This window comes from Peromyscus leucopus, chromosome 20, assembly GCF_004664715.2.
Source record: "Peromyscus leucopus breed LL Stock chromosome 20, UCI_PerLeu_2.1, whole genome shotgun sequence".
NCBI classification, from domain to species: domain Eukaryota; kingdom Metazoa; phylum Chordata; class Mammalia; order Rodentia; family Cricetidae; genus Peromyscus; species Peromyscus leucopus.
Window position 1 is genome coordinate 51,707,358 of NC_051080.1, and position 21,321 is coordinate 51,728,678.

The 21,321-nt window shown below is 35.6% G+C and overlaps 1 protein-coding gene across 1 annotated transcript in view; it reads left to right on the plus strand.

The window, feature by feature from the left end:
* Nucleotides 1-21,321, plus strand: part of Pkhd1l1 (PKHD1 like 1) — a 148,362-nt gene that overhangs the window by 35,904 nt on the left and 91,137 nt on the right. The window contains exons 18-30 of the mRNA XM_028867944.2: nucleotides 35-192; nucleotides 1,450-1,563; nucleotides 3,457-3,606; nucleotides 4,210-4,334; nucleotides 4,627-4,790; nucleotides 5,351-5,523; nucleotides 11,661-11,808; nucleotides 13,296-13,450; nucleotides 15,397-15,519; nucleotides 16,246-16,351; nucleotides 18,003-18,113; nucleotides 19,327-19,491; nucleotides 20,392-20,513. Coding sequence (XP_028723777.1) covers nucleotides 35-192; nucleotides 1,450-1,563; nucleotides 3,457-3,606; nucleotides 4,210-4,334; nucleotides 4,627-4,790; nucleotides 5,351-5,523; nucleotides 11,661-11,808; nucleotides 13,296-13,450; nucleotides 15,397-15,519; nucleotides 16,246-16,351; nucleotides 18,003-18,113; nucleotides 19,327-19,491; nucleotides 20,392-20,513 — 1,814 coding nt within the window. The remainder of the gene's footprint in view (nucleotides 1-34; nucleotides 193-1,449; nucleotides 1,564-3,456; nucleotides 3,607-4,209; nucleotides 4,335-4,626; nucleotides 4,791-5,350; nucleotides 5,524-11,660; nucleotides 11,809-13,295; nucleotides 13,451-15,396; nucleotides 15,520-16,245; nucleotides 16,352-18,002; nucleotides 18,114-19,326; nucleotides 19,492-20,391; nucleotides 20,514-21,321) is intronic.

A 21,321-nucleotide genomic window follows, 5' to 3' on the forward strand; every position in this document is an offset into this window, starting at 1 on the left:
CTCTTTTTTTAATTCTATTTGGTACCACACGCAGGAGACTTTGATCTGCTTGGTTATGAAGTATTTGAAGGAAATAATATCACGCTGGATATCACAGAGCAAACCAGAGGAAAACCCAGTTTGGAGACGTTCACATTAAACTGGGATGGGATTGCTTCTAAGCCCCTTGCCCCAGAGTCATCGGAAGCTGAAGTATGCTCTAGGAACATTCTACTATGTATTTCTTCTGCATCCTTTCACAGTTCATGTAGTCCATTCATAGGCAGATGAGAAAGGACATTGCTTCATGGCATCAGTGAAAATCACTCAACATTTGGTTAACTTAATGAAATGTATATCATTCATGCTTCTGTCTCAAATGGGCACAGATCCAATCTAGTGTGACCACCCATTTCTCTGGAGAAAGCATCTAAAAGCCATCACAGCCATTCTCTGGGTTTGTGTGGGAGATGTATGCCCCTTACCCATCCCAGTATTCTCTTGCTCCCCCAATCCAAATGTTCATTATGTGCAAGTCAAAGAGATCTTTAAAGATGGATACAGCAAAGACTTAATTACAAAATTCAAATACTTTATTTTATTAAAAAAGAAACCCATCTAAATATCAATCTTATGATGTAAATAATACTTCAAGGAGATGCAATACATCTGCTACTGTCTTGGCCAATTCATTGTAAGGAAAGAAGGGAAGAAATATTACAAAGACTGAGAGAAGAAAAAAGGAAGTCTTTGACCTGTGTCAATATGACCTGTTATGCTGGGTAGGGGAGGAGTGGGGGCTGTTTTTAAAGGTAGCATGCTTGTGGGTTACCTAGTCTTGGAATGTGTACAGTGAGTTTCAATTAGTGTTTGCTTGGGGATTAGATATTATGCTTTGCCTTAAGCCAACAATTCCAAGCAACAATCATTTTCTATACTTTGCTAGACAAGTAGAAATAAAAGTTACAAGACTCATGAGTGTATAAAAATTCCTATTTAATCCAAAATATTTAGTATTTTAGATAATTAGAAATTTAGGGTTACAGTCAGTGTTTGATCTGTTCTTTTGAAAATAGAATATATTTCAGCATATTTTTCCTAGTTGATTTGGATGTATTGGGGAAATCATTTTTTTGGAATATGTTTAATTAGGTAATTGTTTATTTCAATTTTTTATTGCTCTCCTTAAAACACTACTTAATAAAATGCCTGCATTATATAAAAACTAAGATAATAATAATAGCCAATTGGACATAATTATCATGATAAGACCAATGGACACTAAAATAATCACATAGTAACTTGAAAATTCTTAGGAAATTATAGATGAAAGTATCCTAATTATGGCTAACATGGGAATTATCTCATGAAAATATTCCAATAGAGAGCTAATTAGTCAAATTAATAGTGGAGTTACTATATTCTAAGTTGATTAGAAAGAAGTTACTAAAGTCCACACTGTTCTTTTAGTTTCAGGTAGCTGTGGAAGAGATGCTGAGTGCCAAGTGTCCACCAGAAATCTCACATCTGGAAGAAGGATTTCTCGTAAAATACTTCAGAGACTATGAAACTGATTTTGAACTGGTATGTAGTGTTTAATGACCCTTGAGAGGGACTCAACCAGACTTCCCATAAGTGTTTGAGATTTTGTGATTTCTCTTGAGCTAACACTAGTTGTTAGTTCTAAGTCAAACTGCAAAGGTAATTTGGTACAGATTTGCTGGCAAGGCTCAGTCTAGCGTCTTCTTAACTCTAAGATGAGTCATTTGTGAAAACAGTACTTCCATCATGCATGAGTTTACTTGATAAGTAGACAGTGAACAAAATGGGTAAAGGTAAGAACTTCAAGATTTTGTTTATGTATTTTCTTCACATGAGTGAAGAATGTGTTCTCTTCCTTACCAGCTTCAGAGCATATAATTTGTGTGGGAAGGAATAAATTATGCAGTTAATTCGTTTTCTTGCTTTTTGAAATCACTTAGTCAATTATTACAATTCTTATTTCTTTCTTTATGAGATATATAAATTTGTTTAGTATATAGAGGAAAATATTAAAAATATATATTCTAATTTTTACTTCTGAATACTTGAGAATGTTACATGTGTACTCTTTCCAAGTAACACTCCAAGAGTATGACATACATGCATGGGGAGAGGGATCGGTGAACAAACACTCGTACAAATGTGAGGACCTGAGTTCATATGTCCAGAATGCAAGTAAAGCCAGGCATAGTGGCAAGTTTCTGTAATTCTAGCACTCATATAGTGAGATTCGAGGTGGTCATGAGAATTCCCAGAAACCCACAGTCAGCTAGCCTGTATATGCAACAGTAAGCAAGAGACCCAAATAAGGTGGAAGGTGTGGATTGATCACTGAAAGTGTGCCATGGCACATGTACACCTCACACGTAAATATGCATGTACAGATATCCTCCACATACACATACCCAAAGATAAAATATAGGGTCTAGATATTTAAATTAGATGAATACTATAGAAATAACCATGATTATTTAAAATGAATACTACATGATACTTTGCATTAGCAGATTTATTAGAGATAAAATGGAAAGTTTTAAGCTTAATGGCAGCCTTTTCAACTTAATGCTCATGTGTGTGTCTGAATGTAGTCCTACTGACTATGAGGATGAGCTTATACTCAGTTCCTTCATTACTGCATCTCCCAACACTATTCCAGAATTCGTTTCTGTGCTCTGCTTAGATTCAATATTTGCAGCACTAGGATCCTCCTTTCTTTAATGTTTTACACAGATTTTTACCCTCTGGAGTCTGTTGATTATTTCTCTGATTTGAACAATTCCAATTTTTTGGTTTGTTTGTTTTTGTTTTTCAAGACAGGGTTTCTCTTTGTAGCTTTGTGCCTTTCCTGGAACTCACTTTGGAGACCAGGCTGGCCTCGAACTCACAGAGATCCACCTTTCTCTGCTTCCCGAGTGCTGGGATTAAAGGCGTGCACCACCACCACCCGGCTCAATTCCAATTTATTTAAAGGCAACTCATTTGTCACTTCTAGTGAGGTTGCTTTTACATGAGTTAGACACCTCTCATCAAGATTAACATAATCTTTAGCTCTTTGTCCCAGAGTGTTGCCCCTTCTTAAAAAGATAGTGTTCTTCATCAGTTGAATTATGAAAAATAAAATAAATATAAACAAAAACCTGGTACCTGGTACTAAACAAATATTCATGGAAAATGAATAGGCATCTTTAATGAGATTATAGTTAAAAAAAAGATTATAGGACTTTGGAAGCAGTCACACAGAGGCACAACAGATTGTATGATTAAGGAGCAGAATGAATGTATGCAGAATTTCATAGATGGAAGAGATTATTTCAAATTAAATACCAAAGAAACAATGGGAATGAGAGTAGGATCTTGAATAACTTAGTTGGACATGTTGAAAGAAAAGCAAGAAAATAAATCATATTTTCCTTTGAAATATTGTTGTTTCTGTAGGAACATATTAATAGAGGGCAGAAGACAACGGAGACGGATGCTTACTGTGGCCGTAACTCCCTGAAAAACCCAGCTGTTCTTTTTGACTCAGCAGATGTGAAGCCAAACAAATTACCATATGGAGACATTTTATTATTTCCTTATAATCAGGTGAGCTTGTGAAAGCTATACACTAATTGAATCTGGGAAATACCCTGCTAATAAAATTTCATGAAATTTTAAGACTAGGGAAAGTGCTTGCCATTTTGAATCATGTCATGTTGGACAGGAATAATGATTCACATTCTGGCTTCCGTGATCTTTCTCCTGGTGAGTCTCAGAAGAAAAAAGAAGGAAGAGGGTCAGGGAGAGAGAGAGCAATAAATAGTAAGAAGGAAATAAACTGTCATGTTGTATGCTTTATCTTATAATTTCAGAAGAAATTATTTGCATAAAGTTTAATTTGAATTTTTAGATAACTCACTCTCACAGAAGGTGGAATATTTTCTATTTTTTTTTAAAAAGGAAATCACAGTCAAATACACAAACACATTATCATTAAGTTTTGTTTTCTGTAAGGGGAAGTCTCCCAATTCTCTCACAGCTAACAGGTTAAAAATCTACTGCTTTTGTTTGTTTTTGTAATGTTCTGATATACTTTATATGAAAATGTTCAGTAAATATATATTGATTTGCATTGTAGTCATTTGAATTGTTATCATACAAAATAATTGTAAAATATTGCTATTAACCCCCTCTGTATTTTTCATGTAGTTTTGTTTAGCATACAAGGGAGCCTTGACCAACTACATTGGTCTGAAGTTCAAGTACCAAGACAGTGGCAAGATCGTTAGAAGTGCTGATATGCAATTTGAATATAACTTTTCATCTGGAAATAAGTAAGATACATTGCACGTTCAAAAAATTTACACTACAATATATAGACTATAAAGATAGTCTCACTTCTTTTTCTTTCCATGATCAAGTTGGCTTCATTGCACCAAGCTTTTACATAGATGTGGGGATCTGAACTCAGGTCCTATGGCTTATGCAGTGAGCACTTTCCAAATCAAGCTATCTCTGTAGCCTGTTGTTTTTTTAAATTGTAATGTCGTTTATATTACATATACATACATACATACATATGTACTTATTACTAATTTAAACACAAAATTATTCAACATATTTCAGGTGGATCTACACTTGCATAGATCTTCTAGATTTCTTGCAAACCAAATATGCTGGGACAAATTTTTCTCTACAAAGGATTAGCTTACAAAAATCATCAGAATTCCAGTCCATCTATGTGGATGCAGTGTACATTGGACAGACACCTACAGTCTCAGCCTTGGGTGGTATGTTCTTTCATTTTATATATAGTTTATCATTCTAAATCTAGCTTTTAGAATATTACCATGGAAATCATTCTTATATTCAGTGGTAGAGACAAAATACTTATCTCTAAATATTAATAATATACTCTTTTACCTCAGTAGTATCATGACTTCACTTCATTTGTAATGATTAGGGCTGTGTGGTTATTTTAACAATGAAGGAATTCTTAATGGTGACTTCTTCCCATCATATCAATAATTAATTTTATGATTCTGGATTTGCTTGTTAATAAATAAACAATAACAAACATTTTTTGCTTTGCTTATCTTTGAGAAAACAATTTTGAAGAAAGAACACTGTTCTTCAAATGCAGCTAGCTATTTGACGGTAAAAACTTCCTATTAAGATTGACCTGAAAGTTTTCATAGACTTACATGATAATAATGATACAAGTGAAAATTTTATTTACACATCTTAGCATCACTTACCAAGTCCTAGTCATAGATTTGTACATATATGAATTATGTCAAAAACAGCAAAACCTTAACACTGTAATCTTATTTTTCACTTACTTTTTCAGAAATGCCAAAGAGAAGACTTCCAGCATTAGCAAACAAAGGAATATTTCTAAAGTATTTTCAAGTGAATAAGACCAAATTCAATGGATCAACTACAGCAATTCAGTATTCTGTTACCATGACTTTATATAACTGCAGCCACAATATACCCATGATGGCTGTGAGCTTTGGGCAGGTAAGCCTAGAGCTTTGTAGTTACTGCTTTCAACTTCATGACCCAGATCTGATGTAGTGCATTTTCTTAAATAAAAAATGCTAGTATACAGTTGAATAGCATTCATGCCAAGCAGTGATCATGGCATATAGGCTTATTGATCCTGAAGATGAAAATGCTTTGAGAATTCCTTTAAAAATGTGTCTTTATGGAAAAAACCACAGGTAAACACCCATAAACATCAAGACTGGAGTCCTATGATGTGACTTGATGGGTAAGGGTGCCTGCTGCTAGTTTTGAGGGCCTGAGTTCAATCCCTGGAACCACACAGTAGAAAGAGACAACCAAGTCCCACAAGTTATCCTATGACCTCCATAACACATCATGACATATCACACACACACACACACACACACACACACACACACAGAGAGAGAGAGAGAGAGAGAGAGAGAGAGAGAGAGAGAGAGAGAGAGAGAGAGAGAGAGAATTAAATTAAAATGTAATAAAAAGGAAGAAAGAAAGTATGACAGAGTTAAATAGAATTTTCCTTGTAAATATAAAAATTCATGGGCTCTTCCAGTAGAGAAATTTTTTTAAAGAATATTTTAGTTTACTTTATTCATGTGTACAGGAGCATTGCCTTCATGTATGTCTGTCACCACGTGTGCAGTGCCTATAGAGGCTACACAAGGCATCAGATCACTGGAACTGCAGTTACAGATGGTTGTGAGCTGCAATGTGGGCGCTGAAGATTAAACCTGCATCCTTTGAATGGCAGCCACGGTTCTTCACCTTGGAGCCCACATAAGAGACTCTTCAATATAAGTCATTGAAGAAAAAGTTGAATGTTTTTTTTTTCTGTTATGAACAGCAGCATTTCATTTGCTTGCATGAAAATCTGTTCAAAGGGGGAGGTTGCATTTTTCTATGGATCTAAAGGAATCTGAGCAGCAAAACTACTAAAATTCAAACATTGAACCAGAATTCAGCGCTAAAAAATATAATGAACATTTGAAAACTTAATTTTCTATAAAATTACATAATTTATTAGATTCATTTCTATGGCAAATTTAAAACATATATGAAGGCTCAAAATTAAAGTTTAATTGACCTTTGTAATTAGAGACCTACAGAAAACCTCTCACCGTGTCACCAACTTCGTAATTGAAGATAATGAAGAACTGTAATTATTCTCCAAAACATTGTCTTTACCTCATTCTGGATCAGTGTTTAGTCTTCCTGCCTTTACAATACTCATATTTCCTGTAAATTCTTTACTTAACCATAGTGTAAAATGTGCTGAGTTGGGGCTTTGGGTTCTTCCAACACAAGCACCACTATCTCATTTCCCAAGATTCCTCATTTGCACCAGTAATTGCTAATTGTAATGCAGTTTTAGTTATTTATTCAAGGTTAAATTGGAGAATATGGGACTTGCTTTGTGTTTTTAAAAGCATATTCACATGCAAGATAAATGATGCAACACACATTATTTTAGAAATTTTAACTTTGAGGTAATTGCAATATCACATCCAAAAGAAAAAATAACAAAGATAATCTCATATCCCCCAGATATTTTACCTCAATAATAATTTCTTCTGCTAATAGCATAACAACATAACAGGATAATGAGGAAATTGATGTTGGTACACCCACCAAGTTATCTTGTGAGATTTTGTCAGTTTTACATGTACAAGTGTATGTGTGTTTCTATACATTTCTATAGGTTCATCAAGCTATCAGCAGAACTGTGCTATTATGAATATCTAACTGTTATCCTTTTATAGCCAAAACCACTTTCCTTACAAGCTTCCTGCCACACATTTCCATCTGACAGACATTGATCTATTTGCATAATTTTATCATTTCAACATTATTATATAAATGGATCAAGACATTAAATAATAAAATGATATACAACCTCCTAAGATTGCTTTTTTCTCACTGAGCATAATTCCTATGAGATCCATTCACATTTAGTGCTCTTTTAGGGTGTTGTGTTCATAAAAGCTACAATTATGGGATAATTTGGTAATTACATCTACCATTCTGTAAGACACTTTATGCTCTTTTCCAAAATGGCCACATTACTATACATTCCTTCCAACAATATCTGAGTGATCCAGATACCAAACAAATTTTCCAACATTTTTGTGGTCTCCCATTTTGCTTTTCATTTTAGCCATTAGGATAGATGATACTAATCTCATTAGGATTTGATTTACATTTTAATGGATAGCGATGTTGGACATAATTTCATGAGCTTCTTCAGCACTCATGTATTGTCTGTGGAGTGCCTGTCTCTATATTTTAAATTGGATCGCCGATTGCTCATTGTTTTAGTTTTATAACATCTTTATACATTGTTAACTAACATTTTCTCTGAGACTGTAACCTGCCTTTTCATCTGCACTGTAAAGTCTCCCAGAGAGTGCTTAATTTCGGGTTGTTGAAACTTATGAATTTTTTTCTTTTGATGAATGATTCTCCTGATTTTAAATCTGAGAACATTACTTTAATTTTAGCTCTAAAGACTTTGTATTTCATACTTATTCTATAACCCACTCTGAGTTGAGCTTTAATAAGACTTGGTCTTAGGATAGTGCATATTTGCTTATGGCTAGTTGCTCTGGCATCAGTTATTGAAGATACTTGCATTCCTCTAGTGGATGATTTCCATGCACTTGGGAAAATGTTACTTAAACACATTTTGTGGTTATATTTATAGGTATGTGTTCTCTTCCATTCTCTATATGTATTTCCTTCCACTAATATCACACTCTCTTAGTTACTGTGTCTGCAAAGTAAGCGTGAATATTGAACGGAGTGGGTTTTTTTTTTGCCTTATTCTTCTTATGTTAAAGCATTTTATTTTAGGTTCTGTCTTCATATACATTCTATTACAATTTTTTTGAGTTTACAGAAAGTCTCGCTGATATTTTGATAGCAATTGCATTAAATCTATGCATTGTTTGGAGTAATAACATCATTATTATGTTGCATCCCCTAATCTATGAATTATCTCTCTTGATTTATTTTAATCTGTTTTTACAAAATTAGTATTTTAGATATTCTTTGATTACTTCTTATTACACTTTTGTAATTCTTAGGTCAGATTCAGAACATGGGTTGTGTGTGTGTGTGTGTGTGTGTGTGTGTGTGAGAGAGAGAGAGAGAGAGAGAGAGAGAGAGAGAGAGAGAGAGAGAGAGAGAGAGAGAGGAAGATAGAGAGAGAGACAGAGAGAGACAGAGAGAGAGAAAGTTTGCCAGAAGAAGATATAAGGTGATAAGGTGCCATGCTCTATCAATCTTCACCTTATATTCCTGATATAGGGTCTCTCTTTGAAGCCTAGACATGCTTGCGGTTAGCAAGCTGCACTTACGTTCCTGTCTCTTTTCTGTAGCTATGGGATCACAGGCATTTATGGATATGTCCATCCCTTTATGTGGGTGTTGGGATCCAATCTCAAATCCCCACGTTTGCATAACAAGTGCTTTCACCAGCTGAGCCGTCTCACCAGTACTCAGAAAATGTTTTGCCTGATTTGTATGCAATTATTTCAATTTTGAAGCAATTATAAATGGTCTTACATTTTTATTGAAAATATATTCTTCTCTCACACAACACATCTTGACCACAGCTTTCCCTCCCTCTACTTCTTCCAGTTCCCCTCACCTCCCATCTCCACCAGATCCATTCCCCCTCCACTTTCCTTCAGAAATGAGCAGGCCTCCAAGAGACAAAAACCAAACATGACAAAACACGATGCAATAAGATAAGCCAAAAGCTCTCATCTCAAGGCTGGATAATGCAACCATGTAGGAGGAAAAGAGTCCCTAGAGCAGGTAAAAGAGTCAGAGAAACATCTGCTCCCACTGTTAGAGGAGTCCCACAAAAACATCAAGCTAACAGCCATAACATGTATGCAGAGGACCTGGTGCAAATCCATGCAGACCCTGTGAGCCCCTATGAGCGCTGCTTAGTTGATTTCCAAGTTTTCCTGGTATCCTTCATCCTCTCTGGCTCCTACAATCTTTCCTCCCCCTCTTCTGCAGGGTTCTCTGAGCTCTGAGTGGAGGGACCCAGTGGAGACCTCCAATCTAGACTCTCTCTGCATAATGTCTGGCTGTGGGTCTGCTCCCATCTGCTGCCAGAGGAAGTGTTTCTGATGATGACTGGACAAGTGACTGATCTATGAGTACAGCAAAATATCGCTAGGAGTCATTTCATTGATCCCCTGGGGCCCCTGCTTCAGTCAGTTGTGTTTGGTTCTACCCTAGGTCTCTGGGCTAGCTATCCAGTCTCTGGTTCCTGGCCATCCAATCAGTGTAGGCCATGGGCTCCCTCTGGTGGCACAGGCCTCTAGCTAAACCAAGCATTGGTTGGCCACTCCCACAAGTTCTGTGTCCGCATTGCCCTAGCAGATTCTGTAGTCAGGAAAGACTGTAGATGGATGGTTTTGTGACTGGGTTGGTGTCCAAGTTTCTCTTTCAGTAGCCTTCAGAGGACTTTCTCACATCAAAGAGACTATAGAAGAGCTGTGTAGGTGTTGTCCTTAGCAGTGGGACTCCACTATCAGTTTCTGGAGAGAGACACTTTGTCCTAACATTAGTCTGGGTTGTTTAGGGATCTCCATGGGATCACCTCCGCCAAAAACTCGATTGAATTCAACCCAGTCCCACAACTGGCTATAACAGATGGCCAGTTCAGAGTCTGTATCCTCCATTATTAGGAGTCCTCACTAGGATCACCCTCATAGATTCCAGGAAGTTTCCACTGCACTAGGTTTCCCTCCTAATGTCCCCCCAATTGCAGTGTCTCTCCCTGTGCTCTTTCCCTCCACCCCTCCCCACCACTGGGCCCCTCCCTCCTCTATTCCCACCTGCCCCCAGTCCACCCGCAAAAATCTATTCAATTTCCCCTTCCCAGGGAGATGCACCCCTTCCCTAGGAGATGCCTCCTCTTTACCTAACCTCTCTGGGTCTGTGGATTGTAGCTTGATTATCATTTACATAACACCTAATATACACTTACAAGTGAATACATAACTGGTCTTTTATTTTAAATTGTGGTTTCCAGGTGTTCATTATTTGTACTTAGAAATATGGTTGAGTTTTTGCTGTTGCTGTTCATAGTGTATCCCTTGAGCCTTGATGAACTCAGTGAGTTTTAAAAAGTTAACTTTGATTATTGAGATCACTTTAGATCAAGGAAAAGAAAACCATTAATCCACGGGAGCTTCCCCCATGACTGCTATTTCGCCTTCTATTATCAATAATTCATTTTTTCTATTTTTAAACTTTATCCCAATAGAATCATAAATGTTTACATGATTTAAAACAAATTTTCTCTATCAATATTGCAAGATTCACTTCGTTACCTTTTGTGATAGTTCACTCTTTGAAGTTGCTGTATACTATAGTACAAATAGAGTACAGTTTGTCCTTTCTATTGATGGAGGTTTGCACTATTTCCTATCTTTAGCACAGATAAAGTTGGCGTGTACACACACACACACACACACACACATGTTTTTTTCTATCACTTATGTTACTTATTTCTGTATGGATTTCAGTTCTACAAGGACAGAAAACTTCAAAAGGCCAGAGATTGGAGACTATAATATTCCTTATTACACTTACAACCTATGATATGGATAACACATATTGCTTCTGTCAGTTGATTGGTGTTCAATACTTTAAAATTATTTAGTGAGGCTGTAACAGTCACTCTAATATATTGTTGGTTATGTATCTATAGTTATTTCTCCAAAAAGTGTTTTGGTCCTTTTATAGTGATGATTACATCTCACGCTTCTTTGCCTGCACACAGTGGTGTGCTTTGTACCCTGAGCAGAGTGCTTACTTGATAAATATTTGCTCCTTGAGTGATGGAGGGTATGCTCTGAATTAATGAGGTATTACTGTGATTCCAGCTGATGGCTGCACAGATGACTGAGTTGACTTTGGCCTCATTATTGCAGCTGTATAGGCATGGCCTGTGTTGATTTATGGAACTCTCCTTAATGTCCTGAGGAATCCTGAATATATGAGCCTCATTTATGTCACGTCACAGGATCTTACATGATGAAATGGAAATTGTGTTAGCCATTGTTAGGTTTAATCATTCTATCAATATTTATTTTGGAAATTAGATAACCACAAATGAGACAAAGAATGAATCGGTTTACAGAGGAAATAATTGGCCAGGGGACTCAAAGATTCGTATTCAAAAGATTCATGCAGCTTCTCCTCCTATAAGCGGCAGCTTTGACATCCAAGCTTATGGACATACCCTGAAAGGTATATTTGAAGTGTTCAGAATTACCAGAGATATATTAAAATTGTTCAAATACACATCTATGCATTGGATATTAAATGTTAACTATTCTTGATAATTGCTGTGTATAGTTATGTTACATTCAAATATCTAAATAAAGGATACATAATAATATGTATCATATTAAAGTCAGTAATTAATAGCATTTTTGTCTCTGACTATTCTTTTGGTAATTTAGGAAAGAACGCACCAATCTAAAGTTAGTATTATAAGTTATAGACATTTTTATTTGAAAATATAAATAAGGCCGGGCGGTGGTGGCGCACGCCTTTAATCCTAGCACTTGGGAGGCAGAGCCAGGTGGATCTCTGTGAGTTCGAGGCCAGCCTGGGCTACCAAGTTAGCTCCAGGAAAGGCGCAAAGCTACGCAGAGAAACCCTGTCTCGAAAAAACCAAAAAAAAAAAAAAGAAAATATAAATAAATAAATTCTTGAGTCCTTTTTCTGGAGGTGGTTGAAATTATGACCTTATATAGAGTTATGGCCTTATATGATACATACATTAAAAGAGATCATTACTGTGATATCCAGAAATGTTATAATATTAAAATGTTTATAAAATATGATTGGAATAGGATTTTTAAATATGATCTTAATTAAATCTTCTATACCTGTGCTATCCAATATGATATCTACTATCACATGTGTCCACTGAAAACTCTAGCTGTAATAAGCACCGTATGTAGAAATTAATAACATTTATGTATGGCTTCATACTTATTTAGTTTTAGTTTTAGTACATGTTTAGTTTCACTTTGTAAAATATTACAACTAGTACCAGAAAAAATGTTAATTTATGTCTGAGCATCACAGTCTTTATCCAACAGACAATGAGTGTTAATTTAAACAAAAGTAATATGTGTTTGGTACATTTACTTTTAGTAGCACTTTTTACATGACTTATATAGTTAAAATTGTCAATAACATGAAATAAGATTGTCCAGAACAAAGGACATTTGAGTGATTTCTTCACTGCCTTAGTATATATAACTGTTTTAATTTCCAAAATTTCTCTTACATTCATGACTTATACATTATCCATAAAGCAAACTGATATTCAAATAAAAGTTTTGGGGGTTTTTGTTTGTTTGTTTGTTTGTTTGTTTGTTTCAAGACAGGGTTTCTCTGTGTAGTTTTGGTGCCTGTCCTGGATCTTGCTCTGTAGACCAGGCTGGCCTTGGAACTCAGAGATCCGCCTGACTCTGCCTCCCGAGTGCTGATATTAAAGGCGTGCGCCACTATTTCCTAGCAAACACAAGTTTTTTAAACCAAGACAACACTGAGATGCATTACTCATATAATTCTGTTTCTCGTTAATACACATGGGATAAAAGCTCTGAATTTCTCTTTGACCAGAGTGGAGGAGGTGGGTGATTGACAAGTGATACTTTTGATACACGGTACTTTGAGGAGTGTTCAGTTTGTGAGTCTTTGCTCTCTCTGTGGTGCAGGCATCCCCGCTGCTGTGTCAGCCTCAGACTTGCAGCTTGCCCTGCAGAGCCTGGAAGAAATAGGACAAGTCTCAGTAAACAGAGAGGGAACCTGTGCTGGATACTCATGGACCATCAAGTGGAAAAGCCCCTGTGGAAAGCAGCCGCTTCTGCAGGTCCCTTCATGAGTGCAACTTTTATCTCCTTATCTCTGCTCTTTGCTAATTTGTACTCTTTCTTAGAATCCTAAAAAGGACTGGGGACCGTATAAACTGATTTTATTTGGGTTTTGTTTTGTTTTGATTTTTTGTTTGTTTGTTTTTCTTTTTTGACATAGGGTCTCACTACCTATCCTTGACTGGCCTGGTACCTCCTATGTAGACGGGGCTAGCACTGAACTGATAGAAATCTGCCTGCCTCTGCCTCCCAAGTGCTGGGATTAAATCTGGGTGCCACTGCACCTGGCTCATAAACAGGCAGGCGTTCCTTTTTATGGAGAATAGCTGTTGGTGTTTTAAATCCCTGTGAGAAAACTCTTGATGGTATACAGGGAGGGCCAATCTCACAGATAAATTCAGCTGTTAATTAAGAGAGGACAGAAGAATAATTAGCCTCATCACTTGTAATTCCTCCTCTGGAGCTGTATTCCATGGAAAACTTGTTATTGTAAAGATGATCTCTTCAAGTCAAATCTAAAGCTATCCACTATTTGACATTGTTATATTTTGAACACCAGAGAGGAAAAAGGGTGAATGCCAGCATGTGTGAAGGAGATTAGTGTAGAAGAACTGGGGATACATAGGGTTTAAAAGTAAAACAAGTCTTCCACAGACAGTGATAAAGCAGGATACTCTGGGATTTGTGTTTACAGGGCATGTACACCTTCATACACACACACACACACACACACACACACACTACATACGGGTAAACAAAAGCATAAATCAGACACACACAGAGAAGGATGATGCTTTTTAGTTATGATAAAGATTTGAGCTAGCACTTCCTTTCATACCTGTTGGTTAGAATTTAAGTAGGCCAAATGTTTTGAAGATTATGTGGTACTATCTTAATATAGCTTTCTGTGATTTGGCAATCTGTTATATAATTCCATCTTATTGAACTAATTATACAAATGGGAAATGGTATAAGCAAAAAGGTAGTCACCACTGCATCATTTCTCACCACAAAACTCTAAAAGCCTGAATCTTTTCTATGGGAGAACGATTGTTGAAATGTCAGAACCCTCGAGGACAGCTGTGTAGCCACACGTAGGACCCACATGTATTCACCTGGAAAGATGCTGTGACATAAGGTGGAGAAAGTGCGGAGCCCTACTCAGGAAACATTTGAATGAGGAAAGTAGGAGACAAAAACACACAGAAGCGTCTAACCATAAAATCCACCTGGATGTGCAGAATGTGATAGTTACAAGGACACAGAGGTTATTTTACACCCACATGCCTGGAACTAGAAGTCTACAGTTCTCTAATTGAGACAGGCTTCCTCTTGCTAGCTCTGCTCATCTCTGGTATCCATCGCTCTTTTCCCACCAGTCTCCACTGCTAATTCATCATTGCTGTCCATCAACACTAGCTCATGCAGAGTCCATCATGGAGGCATCTGTCCATGCTAGTGCCTATATATATATCAGAAGGTGGCCATATCAGAATAAAGACTTTGAAATGACCAGATTATGCATATGGACATAATTTAGCTTTATTTTTATGACTAGAAGACAATATAATTTAAGAATGAGACACCAAGGTAGCCAGAGATGAAAAAATGCTAAAGGGGCAAAATAACTCAACTTTTTGACTATTTATTAACCATTTACCAAAGTAGCTATATTGAGAAAGAACAGACAATATTTAACATAAAATTAAATAAATTTGTTTTGTTTAGTTCACTCATATTTTAAGTAATGCAATATATTATTATGCAATAATCTTACCATTTTTCTTTGAATTGATTATTGTTACTCTGGAAAAGTTTTTTTTTAAACAAATGCGACTAAAGTTTTAATTTTTTTCATCCATAAGCTTTTAATTTCTCCAGCCATGCTTAAATTGGTTATATTCTCCATTGCTACTTTAAGTAAATTCATTTTGTGTAAAAATAGATTAATGATTCCAACATTATTGGAGAGAAGGCTAACGTGACAGTTACCACAGTAAAGGAAGGTGGCTTATTTAGACATCGTATACCTGGAGACATGCTCCGCACCCCCAGTCATCAACCACAGGTATTTTTCAAGCTTTTCCTATAATATTTATAACTTCAACTGTATAACTAATTTACACTAATGTACAGAAGACCTTGTAAAACAGGAGTGTTAACAACTTGAGCTTCACGTGAATATTTTTGTTAACAGTTGACCAACTAACTCATTATTATTCTCCAACTTTTGGGGAAATTATCTTTCTAATGATGAAAGATTTTTTTTAAATCTATCACTGACAGAATTAGTAACAGTATTATGTTATTTAACCTTTATATATTTACATCAGATAATTGTTAATGTTGCCACTTTAGTGATGAGAACATTAAAATATAGAGAGTGTAGATGAGTTTCCTTAAAGCAACCTCTATTTTTCTTCATAGCACAAATTAAAACAATGCCTTCATGATTTAACCTATGTAACTTTCTAGCCTAGATTTACTATGATTATCTGTTGTCTTTCATGTATTTATTATATTCCTATTTACAACTACATCAGAAGCCTAACGGCACATTTGCTATACAAATGAATAGATGAATGAATGAATACATGAATGAATGAAATGTCAAAGCAGAAAGTATAAACACATTTTTTGCAGACAATGTTCTATTTGTTCTAAATCCTGTGCATAAAGACATGCTTTCAAGGATGATTCCTATACTTCATTACTAAATTTTGTGCATATTGTACTGAGCTCTCCTGTCTCTCTATCCTTGTTCACTTTTTGGTCTGTGTTTCTTGACTTGAAGGTTGAAGTCTATGTCAATGGAATTCCTGCTAAATGTTCAGGGGACTGTGGCTTTACATGGGATCCGATGGCTACTCCCCTGATTTTGACAACAACACCTTCTGAAGGTAACACCTGCTTTTAAACTTGAAATAAGAGGTGGAGGATAGCTAGAAAAATGTGTTCTCTGATCATGATTTTTAAATATATATTACTGTCACTAAGGCAGGCAAACAGTTCAATATGGTGAAAACTATTTGTTAGCTGAAACTATGGAAAGAATACTCATTACTTTAAAAAAGTACCACCTAGGAAGCCAACATATAAGTCATTAATCTTCCTATTCTTTACTTTCAAAGTTAGAATCAGTCTCTATAATTTCCCTGTGAATTTGAGACACTGTTCTTCTACTCTTCCAGTATATGTATTAACATTCATTGTGTGAGAATACTTCCAGCAGAGCTAGCAGCTAGGCAAGCAACAAGATAGCTGTGGTTTAACAAAAGAAGAGAATTGAGTATTCACTTTACGAAAAACCGAACGATTAATGCCAAGAACTGATCTCCACTTAGGGGAAGCATTATTATTGGGGGAAAATGTAATTTTGCTTTTTGTGTGAACTCCTAAAAATTTAAAAAAGCACCAGGGATAAGGACTGTAAGGAGTCACTTTTTAACCATAGTGATAAATTCAGAAATCATAATCTTATATTTAGTCTTTGTAGCTGTTAGTAAACTTTATCTAGTTTTTGCCCTCGTATTTGCTAGTGATTTTCCATTTTTGTATGCAGTTCATAAAAATTACTTTGGACTCAAAATAATTAACAACTTGAACTACCTTTTATTATATTTGATCAACTTAAAAATAATGGGAAAGTACAATAGAAACCAGCCATTTTTTTTCTTCATTGACAATTAACGACTGCTTACTTTTTGTTATACACATTCCAATAACCAGTTTAAAAAAATGTTATGAGAAGCCAAAATTCTTTTTAAGTATCATTCTTACTCCTAGTCTCTAGAGCTCCCTGAGGCAACTACAGTAATAAACTTTGTGTGTTTTCTTTCATGCTTTTTTAATGCCTTTTGTATTTAACATACATATATAGTAATTTGGATGTGTGTGTGTGTGTGTGTGTGTGTGTGTGTGTGTGTGGTGTAGGTGATAGGTCAACCTTGGGTGTCATTTCTCAGGGCCTGTCTACTTTGTTTTTATCTATAATTAGAATATATTAATAATACATAATAGGCTTCATTATGACATTTTCATACACGTATATATTTTGATCATATTCATCCTCCATTTCCTTCTCTTCTCTCCTCTCCTTTCCTCCTCCAGCTGATCACCTTCCTCTTTCCAGTACCTTCTCCCAACTTCCCCTTCCTCTGCCTTCAAGGTCCATCTCCTCTCCCCACATCCTCTGCAAATGAAAAATGTCACTTGTAGTTCATTCTTTCCTCCAAGGTTTCATGATGGCTTGCTGCCCTATCAACTTGCTTGTCATTAGAATACATTTTTCTTTTCTTATCTAATTCCATATATCAATGAAATAATTTTCTGATATATATTAATGCATGAAATGTGTTATCAATACAGAGAAATTATATGGAAAATATCATCACCAAATAAATGTATCTTTTCCCCTTGCTTAATTTCAGGCTTATTGTTTATATCTTATAGAAGATAGGCATAGTCTTGCTTAAGAAATATCTGATTTTTATAATAATAGGTTCTAATTTATTTATCTAAAATGTAGTGACTTAAATTTATCACTTTCAGGGTCCTCTGCAGAAAACACGATACTAACCATATCGGGCTCTGGATTTTCTCCCACATCAGCTGTATCTGTCTCTGTTGGGTCTACCAGTTGCTCTCTTCTCTCTGTGGATGGTAGGTTCTTTTAAATGTCACAGATTCCTCCAAGAGAATTGGAAGAAAAAGCTATTATAAATATAATATGTCTTCTAGTATATACAGAGTCATAAAATTAGCAACCTAGTCTGGAAAACTATATATATGATCATAATAAAAGAACATATATGTATATATATTCAAAGAATATATAATCACAGACTGATTGAGTGTTATACAGTGTCTTTATCCCATTAAGAGTGACCTGCCATACATTTATTCATATACAAAACTTACAAACTTAATGCACAAGATTTTTCATACTTTGATGTATATCTGAGACAGAAAAAAATGTTCAAAGTATGACTTTGTTGTCCCATGGTTTCTAGCCATGTTTGTTGTTACTGTTTGTTTTTGTATGTACTGGTGATTGAACCCAGGACCTCAGACATGTTAGGTAAGTGCTCTACCACTGAACTATATTACCAACTCTCTGTCTTAGCTATGACAATGCTGTAAGGCAAGAGGACATGACTATATTCTTTGACTTCTAGTTCAATAGGACCTCTTTCCAGTTATACAGAATTCAAATATCGTTTACATTTTTAGCTTCTTGACATTAGTGGAAACACAGTTACTTAATTTCACTGAAAGTTATCATTCACAATCCTAGATATTTTTCTTAATTAAATCAGATTTAAATCCCATGAGCAAGACCACTTGCCAAATCATTTCTGTTGATTTTTATTGAAAAGTATTCTTGAGGTCATATAGCCAATATTTTAACAGTATTACCTAAACTGTAGTAAATAAAGTGAAGACAATTCTTTCACTTAGTTTTACCACTTTTATTGATAGAACCTGTTATTTTACTCAATTTTGGATATAAGTAATATGTTGAGCCAAAAAATTACTAAAAATTTTTAGTATAAGTTTGAATTAAAAATTAGAATGATAAAAATTTTTATGTGTACCTTGTCTGGGCAACGTTTTGAGACATGCTTTCATTGTTGGTTCACTGTTCCTAGAAGCAACTAATTTACAGCGGTGAGTAATCTGCAAAGAGTTTACCTTCCCACTAAGACTTCCCTGTCCCAATCAAAACCTTAGTAGTTGACCTTGGATATATTTCTTGGGGGTCTAAAAGCAAATGCCAATATTTGCAAATTAATTTTACTGAGGGTTTTTTTTTTTTAATCTTAAAGACCCTGCCACATGTATTTTATCATTTTCCTCTTCTTTTTATCACAAGATAATGAGATCAAGTGCCAGATTCTGAATGGAAGTGCTGGACATGTACCAGTTGCTGTGTCCATTGCTGATGTTGGACTAGCACAGAATCTAGAGAGTGAGGGATCCCACTTCGTTTATCGGAGTCAGATCTCACATGTCTGGCCTGATTCTGGAAGCCTGGCAGGTAATAGCTAACAGTTCTCAACCGAGGTGACCACATACATTTCCACAACTGCGTTTTCAGTGTTTTATTTCTAGTGCCAGGAAAATGGCATGGACCCTAAGGTTCCCTCAGAGGACCAAGGACAGTGTCCTTTCGAAAGGCACAGAGATTAAATGGCTGGCTGATTCTTTTCTTCCTCATTGATGCACAAGTCGGGGACTGCTTATACTTACATCATAGGTTATTGAATTAATATCATCAATTATTACATGTTTCTATAACAACCTCATTAATTATGTCAAGATAAGATTTATTAGTTATTATTCTGCTTACCAGCTGCTCCATTTGTAACCAGAGTCTCCATGGAGCTACTCGACCTAGAATAAAGTTCTGGGACAAACAGGACAAAGGAAGGCTGACACAGACAATAACACATTTTTCTTGTGCTGTTTCACTTACTTTGCGGTTTTTTTTTAACCATGATTAATATTGGAAATTTGGCTTTGATATTGATTTGCATATATGTGTTTTAATTACTTATTTTTACTTTATTTTTTCTCTTCTACTTTTACTTTATTGTGTTTTTTCTCTTAGTTTTCTTCTTGCTTAGAGATATTAAAATTTAAGTCTTAATTCACCCTCGTTTCACACACATGAGCTAAAGTAAATAGAAATATTGTCACTTCTTTCCAGGTCGGAGTGGTTGCTGCTTACATATCCCAAAGCCAATATGAAAAAGCCCATGCAATTGAGAGCTTAGCCGGGCTTGGGGTGGTAATTGTGTGCACGGCTACTTCTCCACCCACGTGCCATACCTCTGGTGTGACTGGGCGATTCAGGAATGATGAGTTAGATGGTGAGGAAGTTTCTGTTGTAGTTGAACTGATTTGGGGTTTTATTTTCTTTGTTTTTCTTACAAAGGTGGTACTCTGCTGACTATAGCTGGATTTGGCTTTAGTGAAAATTCTACTGTTTTGGTTGGAAATGAAACCTGCAATGTGATTGAAGGAGATTTGAATATGATAACCTGCCGAACATCGAAAGTAAGGCCTCTGACTTCAGTCATCCCTCACCTCCAACAGACCTAACCTTATCAACTAAGAAACATGTATGCACGCAGAGAGACAAATGTTATATTTCTACAAATTTCAGAGTTTTCATGATTATCTGTAAAAACTGTTTCTTCAATACCTTTTAACTAAAATCCAAAACCAAAATATTATCTCCACATCTGAGACATTTAAAAATCACAATGAAGATATTTACACAAAACTACATCAATAAACAATGCATCTCCCTTGAAATAATAGAAATAGAGACAAAGTAAAGATGAAATTCAGTGGAAATTGGAGATCAGAAAGAGTCTTATAAAAGCATTAATGTTATATTAGCACTAGAGGGTTATCAGAAAATTTCTGAATAAACTAAAAAATGAAAAGAACTCAATATTAATACTCTGTAAATTTCAATGAAAAAAATCTAAACATGTTTAATTTTTAAAAATTTAGCCAGGCGGTGGTGGCACACACCTTTAATCCCAGGACTCGAGAGGCAGAGCCAGGTGGAGCTCTGTGAGTTCAAGGCCAGCCTGGACTACCAAGTGAGTTCCAGGAAAGGCGCAAAGCTACACAGAGAAACCCTGTCTCAAAAAAACAAAAATAAATAAATAAATAAATAAATAAATAAATAAATAAATAAAAATTTATTTTTAATTGTATTTTTGTATTGAAAATTTACATTTATTACTTTGTGTGCATGCATAAGTGCACACATGCCCATCACTGCACTTATGTGGAGGTAAGAGGACAAGTTTGCAGAGTGACATCTCTTACAGGGATCTTCCTGGGATCA